Here is a 7,402-nt window from a genome sequence, read left to right as displayed (position 1 = left end):
CCCGGGCCTCCCGCGGGAGCCGGCGGCCTGCGGCAGGGGGGAGGCTATTGTCCTCCTTCCGCGGCGCCGCAGTCCCGCCGCTCGCGCCCGCGCGCCGCCACGCGCCCCGCCGCCGCCGGCCCCGCGCGCCCCCCGCGCCGCTCGCGCCCCGTGACAGCGCCCGCCGCCGCTCGCCGTGCGCCCCGCCGCCGCCGCCCGGCCACCCGCCGCCGCCGCCCGCAACCGCCCCTCGCGGCGGGGCTGCGGGCGCGGCGACGACCGGTGCGCCCCCGTCCGCCGCACTCCCGCCTGGCCGGCCGGCGCTCCGCACCGAGGTAGGTGCCGGCGCCCGGGCCCGCTTTGTCCCGGCGGCGGGGCGGCGCGCTTTGTGCGGCCGCGTGCGGGCGGCGGGGTTGGGGTCGGGGTCGGGGCTCGGGGCCGGCCGCGGGAGCCGAGGAGGGAGGATGCGGCGCCTGGCCCTCGCTCCCGCCCGGTCCGGGGGACAGGATGGAGAGTCATGTGCCAGCCACCCAGGTACCGGGGGTGAGGGTCGAGGCGTGGGGGACGCGGGCCTTTCCGGAGCGGAGCGAAGAGTCTTGCAAGAGTTGCGGCTGACAAACGCGTTGAGGGCTCGGGCCGGCTGTGCTCAGAGCGTGTGTGACAGCGCCGGCTGTGCTGGTGGCCGCCGCTCCTCCGCCGACCGCCGGCGCTGATCCAGGTGCTGCGGACACGCTCTGCCGTCGTCTGTGCCCGGCGTGTGCGGACGCCCGGCTCCCTCTCCGGAGCTTGCTGGGGGCTTCCCTCGGGAGCCGGGGGTGGGCTCCTCCTAAGCCTCTTTGGTAGCTATCCCCATGCGCCCCTTTATGCTTCCTGTGTGAGAGGGGACACGGCTGGCCGTGGGGACCAGAACGCTGGCAGAGGGAGCATGCAGCCCCCTTCGGCCGGTGGGGAAGGAGCGGCGGAAGGTGTTTCTGTGGCCGGGACATCCGGACGGCTTAGAGTCCGCCCCGCACACAACTACCCCGCAAGGCCTCCGCGCTGGGGTGTTCCAACTCCAGCACCACGGTGGGCATTTACTGTCCACTCTGGCGCGGGACGACTTCACCCCACTGACCCCGTGGCGTTGCACGCTCGGCTGCGCCGCGGGCTTGTCCCTTTCCTAACCTGCTGCATGTTGTCTCCGCGGGTTGCTTCTCCGCCGCCCTCCTCCTCTCCCTCGAGCCGCCACGGTTCCAGCGCTGGCGAGCCGGTCGGTTCAGGCAGGCACGGGCAGGGTATCCACGAACCAGTTTTCCTTGAAGGTGGAAGGGGCAGAGTGAGTTCCAAATATGCGTCGGGTGCTGGACCAAGCTCTTGGTCAATTCGGAAGAGGAAAGGTTTAGAGAGGAAAAAGTTATTATGGATCTTAGGTTTGTCCCTTGGAGAAACTGATGTAACCCAGCCGGTGCAGGCTTGGGGGAGGGGCATAGCAAGGGAGTGAAAATTAGTCTGAATAATTCTGCCTTGAGTGGAGGATTCCAGAGAGGATCAAACAACAATTCAGTGCCACTCTTCAGCCTGGTCCTTAAGTTCCGTGGAGGAGAGTCCCTGCGTTTCACCAGGAATACAGCCTTGAGGGAAATGGGTTAGGATGTTTTTCTCTGCAAGGGTCTCTGATTGCCCTGAGTGCGTTTTCTTTGGCCCTCCTAGGAGCCCTGAGTTTATTTGTAATCCCTTTTTCCTTTTATGTCTCTGCCGGTCCACTCAGACTTTGAGTCTAAGATTTTTATTTGGCCAAGGTCCCCATTTCTTCTCATCTGTTACTCACCCTGCTGTCATTTGGTCAACTCTCCTCCCCCCCACCGCCCATAGCATCTCCAGCCATCTCGTCCTTCTTCCGCACATCTGTGATTCGCCTGTGTCCGGGCCTCCGCTCTATTTGTCTCATTAGATCCAGAGTTCACTCTGTCTTCATTTCCTCTCTCATCGCCTGACCCTTCTGGTTCTTTGTGGGTCTTGAAGTTTCTCAGAGAAGTTACATTTTGAGTTTAGCATTGGATAGAGCCTGAGTTAACCCACCCAGAAGTTAACCTCGGATCACCCTCACCCCTGAAACTTGGTGTCTCTTCAGTCCTCATAGCTCCCCTAGCCAATTCTATCGCTCCTCATCTTTGGACAAGGGTACCCTCAAATCAGGTCTTTAGTGTCCTCTGGGAACAAGGAGGAAAAGCAGGCTCCTGGGCCTCACCCCAGATCTACTGAATCAGAAACCTTGTGGTGGTGGTAAGGGAGGAAGGGGACAAGGGGGCCCTCAGGTCAGGGCCCAGTGGTCTGTGTTTTAATAGCCTCCAGGTCATTGTAATTCATGCAAGTTGGAGAATCCCTCATCCTGAACTATAGAGTTTAACCCTGAGCGTACTTCGACAGAGGGTCTCCTCCATTCCTATTTTTATTCTTTCCTTGTGTCTTTCTCCAGCTCTAAGAAAGACATTAATTGGCTGGCAAAAAAAAAAAAAAAAAAAAGAAAGAAAGAAGAAAAAAGAGTTACGGTCGAGTCATTCACTATTTCTTTCCTGAATGCCTCTTGTACCAGGCTGGGAAAAGACAAACATGAATAAGACGCAGCCCTTGCCTCCATGGGTTAAAAATGGAGCGCACAGAGAGGCTCATAAACAAGCAAGAGTAATACAATGTGACGGGGGCAGTAATAGCTTCTCTCCCATGTGCTGTGGGATCTCCGAGGAGAGAACCATCAACTGTCTCTGAGGGAGGCAAAGACTTAATCAGGAGCAATATGTGGCCAGAGGAGGAATTAGGGTACAAGACAGGCTATATAGCCAGGGGATAGGATTTCGAGCGTGCATGCCAGCTGAAACGGGAGGAAAGGGGAAGTGGGACAGCTGCCCTTGAGGATCCGCCCGCAGCTGAATCCAGCAGCAGCCGGTGGAGAATCCAGCAGGACCCCCAGGCTTGCAGCTGGTGGGAGTTGGCTTTATTCTAGCATGAACAATGTAAGCTACTTGGGCCTGGCCTCGAGGTCAGTGGCTAAGAATAAGGTGCCGGTGGAACTGTAATCTGGATTAGCTGCCGTGCCATCCTGTTGCCGGAGTTTGGGAATCCATGGGGAGAATGAGGATTCTTCAGCATACAGACACTCAGGGGTCATGAGTCTGGTGGACAAGCAGACTAAGCAGATGTGAGTATGGAGACCCAGATCCTAGGTGAGGAGTGATGTACTCAATGAAAGAACTCGGAGCAGGATCTATGTAAAGAAACTCCGTAGAGAACTGTAGGAATCTAGAGATGGCAGCAGGGGACAGAGAACACCAAGTATTGTCCCAAAGGCCAGGGACTGCAGAGCGCAAATGCTTGTCAGCCAGACCTCAGAGGCAATAGCACTGAACAACACCAGAGAGCACTATTCACATGCAAGTCCGTGGGAACCAACTCCTTGGAATCCCAACATGTGGCCCTAGAGAGATCCGTAATCGAAGGACACCGGTGCCATCCTGGTTCTTATCTATCTGACGGCATCCCTGGGAACTCAGGACACAAAGCATGTGTGTCAAAATTTGACTTGGCCAAAGGAGCATTTAAGTAGCTGAATTTTTCTTTGGGAGGAGGGGAGATTCCAAATCCATACTTTCTCTGCAAAATGATAGGATTCCATGGAGAGGCTCTAACAGCCAGACCTCACTGGGAGGTCTGGATCCCACGCCTGGGTCCCACTACGGGAGGACCAGGTTGGATCACCAAAAGGAATCCAGAGTAATACATGTTTGAGTTTTGTGCAGGTTATGGGGCCCCAAGGACACACAGTGGTTTGGAGACAGAGTCAGTCTATCTCTTTAAGGGTCTGCTCTTTGGTAGTACTAAGATATAAAGGAAGATTTAAGAATCTCGAGGTCTTCGGGGCCCCAGAGGTGACAAAAATATGTGACATGGGGGTGCCTGGGTGACTTAGTGGGTTAAAACCTCTGCCTTCAGCTCAGGTCATGATCCCAGGGCCCTGGGATCGAGCCCCATATCAGGCCCTCTGCTTAGCAGGGAGCCTGCTTCCTCCTCTCTCTCTGCCTGCCTCTCTGCCTACTTGTGATCTCTGTCATCAAATAAATAAATAAAATCTAAAAAAAATATATATGTGACATGGCTGGGAAGGAGAGAGGGAATGGTGGGGTCTGTAGAGAACTGGAAAGTGCCAGGCCCACCTAAAGGAATCCAAACTCAGTTGTGTATTTTGTTTGTTTGTTTTTGTTATCTTTTAGTTTTACTTGTTTAAGTAATCTCTATACCCAATGTGGGGCTCGAACTCATGACCCCGAGATCAAGAGTCACATGCTCTTCTGAATGAGCCAGCCAAGTACCCCCCAAATTAGTCCTTTTTAAACAGTTTATTGGCCATAGGCCTGGGGGCTGGCTTTAGTAGGTTCTGTGACTCTTGATAAAAGGAAAAAGGGTTATGGAAACAGAAGGCTGAAGGGCATTGTATGTGTGTAGGACTTTTGTGGGGAGGTCTATGTAGAGAGCATGTGAGTGCTGGAAATGTCAATCCCAGAGCTAAGTGTGAGCATGGCTACTGGCAAGGAAGCCTGGACCTGAATGGCTGAGAAAAATGGAATTGGTACCAGTTCGGGGCTTAAGCTCCTTCCCTGTTCAGTGCCTGCCAGCGTTAGGTGACTCTAGTTTAGGTCACACCTTGCCCACAGCACTCTTTGCTCAGGGTGACTCAATTCTGCCCTAGAATTTATTTTTATATAAATATTTACAGAGCAAATTCAAAGACTCTGTTGGGTATTAAGAGAAATGATGAATTTTAAAGGAGCAAGGTGTCCCAGCTAGTGGAAATTAAGCTCTTTTCCCTATTACAGGGAATGCAAAACCCAGTCTAGGAGCCTTAGACCTTAGCTCCCTCACACCTCATTAATGCTACTCCCAGGGAAATCCTTGTGCCTGATTTCTCTTTGAGAGAAAGGGAAGGGGCAGACAGTCCTGGCTCCCTGTGGGTCAGGGTCAGGTTCAGCTTCATGGAACCAGTTAATGACAGAAGCCAAGTTCTGCTTTTGCGTGCCCAGGGGAACACACCTCCCTACCCACCCACAACTCACCACCCATCCCTTCTCCTTTCCCCCAAACTACACACGAGGTCCTCCTGTCCACCCTCCCGGAACCAGAGACTGCCAATATCATAGCCTTCACCCTAGGAAGTGGTGTTAAGGGTTAAAATGTCTTCATGTTTGAAAAGTACTAGGAAAATGAGAAATGCAGACTTGGGGTTCTAATGAAGTTGCAGACCCAGCCCCCTCCATTCCCTTGAACGGCTGCTGAATGCTGAAATATACAAGAAACTGGACAGTAGAGGGTTTTTTAAATCCCGAGCAGCTAATCTGAATCTCCTTTGTTCGTTTTGAGAAGGACAGAGTTTGCATAACGTAGACCCATGAGTAGTGCTGGCAAGCATATGTGGTCCTAATTTCCCTAGCCTGGGCCCTTGAAGGGAGCCCCAGCTGCTGATGCTTCCCAGGGAGCTCCAAAGGACTCCAGGATGCTCGAGGAACATGTAAGTGTTATGATTGGGAGCTTGTTCCCCAAAGTCAGAAAGAACCTCTCTCTGGAACCCAGCTCTGCTCCTTCCAGCTGTGTGACCTTGAACCATGACTTAACTTTCACCGTGCAGCTTCCTCTATGAGTGGGGATGACCATGAACCCTTGCCCCGTAAGGGTTGTGGTGAGGTGACACATGTACATAGCAGGGCCACGTCTCACAGCTGACATTTACCTAGCACCTGTCAGGTATTCCCTGTAGCAAACAAAAGGAAACAAAGGGGGAGAGAACCATACCGTGTCCTCCTCTGAACTCTTGGGCACTTTGTCTCTACTTACCTAAGAGTGCATCACAGGCTTCCTGGTATATTCTAAATCCATCTCAGCTGGAGAGCAGGATTAGGGTCTTTTCATCTCAGATCACGTACTGGGTATAAGAGGTCGTCTTATGTGGAGTGGGACCTCCGAGCAGTTTGTGGAACCACGAAATGGAAGAACTCCAGTTTAGACTAGGGTCCTACGTCTGCTTCCTGTGCTACCCTGGTTTGTGCACTGCCCTCCCGAGCCATGCTGTTAGCCATCGTCATTTTCAGTCTCCAGCTTCACCCACTGTCCCTCCCTGGAGCCTGTTTTCTCTGCCACAGCACTCTGAGACACTCTTGCCTTCCTGTCCCCCTCCATGTTCATCTCTTGGGTTCCTGTCGCTCTGCTTCCCCACTGTGGCTTCCCCTCTCCCACTAGGGGCTGATCTCCATTGACAAGAGAAACCAACCACAGCCTTTGGCCCTCAGGAGAGTGGAGAAGATCTAGGGCAAGAGGAGAGAAGGACATGGTGAGTAGTGGGCGCAGTGGTCCTGAGATGCCCCTCACCAGCCACGTTCCCCCTTGCAGGAGCAGGCGGCCACCTACCACCATGAGCAGCACCCTGTCACCCACAGACTTCGACAGCTTGGAGATCCAGGGCCAGTACAGCGACATCAACAACCGCTGGGACCTGCCCGACTCGGACTGGGACAATGACAGCAGCTCAGCCCGCCTCTTTGAGAGGTCCCGCATTAAGGCCCTGGCAGGTGAGGTCAGGGGAGGGCCAGGGGAGATGCTGAGGAGGCTGGGGAGAGAAACTAGTCAGGCAGAGTCCTCCACTGTCACAGGAAGACCAACTTTCTTTCTAAGCTGCCAGCTGATCCGGATTACCCCGTCAAGCCCCTGGTCCCCAACTGCAGTTCCAAGAACAAACTTCATACAGTCCAAAATGTTCCCCATCTTCCCTTCCCCAAGCACAGGACGCAGCTCTGTTCCCCTCTGCCCCTGAGTCATGGTCTTTAACTCTCTGGCATTTAGTCCTGCCATGTCCACCCATCTGTCCCTTACCTTTCATCCCCTCGTTGGGGCTTCCTTGGTTTTCCCTGTCACCTGTCACACCTGTTATCTCTCCCAGTCCATGACCCTCCCCCTTCCTTCCCCACCTGTTCCTTCCACCTGCCTCCTGTTCCTCCCATTATTTCGTCTACCTGTTCCCTGAAACAGGTTCCCTCCACCCGCCGCCGGTTTCTGCAGCCGCCCATTCTCCTGGGTTTGTTCTCAACCCGCCTCTTCCTCTGCCCTCCCCTACGGCCTGGGCTCTTCCCTCAGCTCCGCTGAGCACAAACAAACCCGTCTGACGGGCCTCCCTGCGTTCCGGGAGGAGTTGTCATGGCAACAAGAGTGCAGCTGCCACCTGACACCGTCAGCGGCTGGCTGGCGTGGGGCTGAGTCACCCACACACCCTAAGGCCACCCACCCCGTCTGGCTTCCCTCCTCCGGCCCACCCTCATCTCCTCCACCGACCTGCTGGCCTTCCAGCCCCATGCCCTGGGAGGAAGCCACAGCCACGCCCAGCCATCGCAGGCAGAGTCCCCAGTAT

General features: G+C 54.9%; 1 protein-coding gene and 1 long non-coding RNA gene across 3 annotated transcripts in view; one reads left to right on the top strand and one right to left on the bottom strand.

Moving 5' to 3' along the window:
- Positions 1-308: 308 nt before the first annotated feature.
- LOC123387631 lies at positions 309-7,379 on the bottom strand. 2 transcript variants are annotated; one of them, XR_006602092.1, is made up of 4 exons: positions 7,011-7,379; positions 6,409-6,607; positions 5,839-6,305; positions 309-1,273 (listed from the first exon to the last, which is right to left on the bottom strand). It is a non-coding gene; the product is annotated as an uncharacterized LOC123387631 (long non-coding RNA). The 2 variants fall into 2 exon arrangements; XR_006602090.1 differs by lacking the exon at positions 7,011-7,379 and having other exon boundaries at positions 309-849; positions 1,144-1,273; positions 6,409-6,538.
- Positions 6,413-7,402, top strand: part of SPTBN2 (spectrin beta, non-erythrocytic 2) — a 30,341-nt gene continuing 29,351 nt past the window's right edge. Inside the window, exon 1 of the mRNA XM_004759484.3 lies at positions 6,413-6,569. Coding sequence (XP_004759541.2) covers positions 6,413-6,569 — 157 coding nt within the window. The remainder of the gene's footprint in view (positions 6,570-7,402) is intronic.

Source organism: Mustela putorius, unplaced genomic scaffold (genome assembly GCF_011764305.1).
Source record: "Mustela putorius furo isolate JIRA1106 unplaced genomic scaffold, ASM1176430v1.1 tig00000127_pilon_pilon_pilon, whole genome shotgun sequence".
Classification (NCBI taxonomy): Eukaryota; Metazoa; Chordata; class Mammalia; order Carnivora; family Mustelidae; genus Mustela; species Mustela putorius.
Note: the sequence above shows the minus strand (reverse complement) of the source record. Positions and strands in the feature narration are given on the sequence as shown.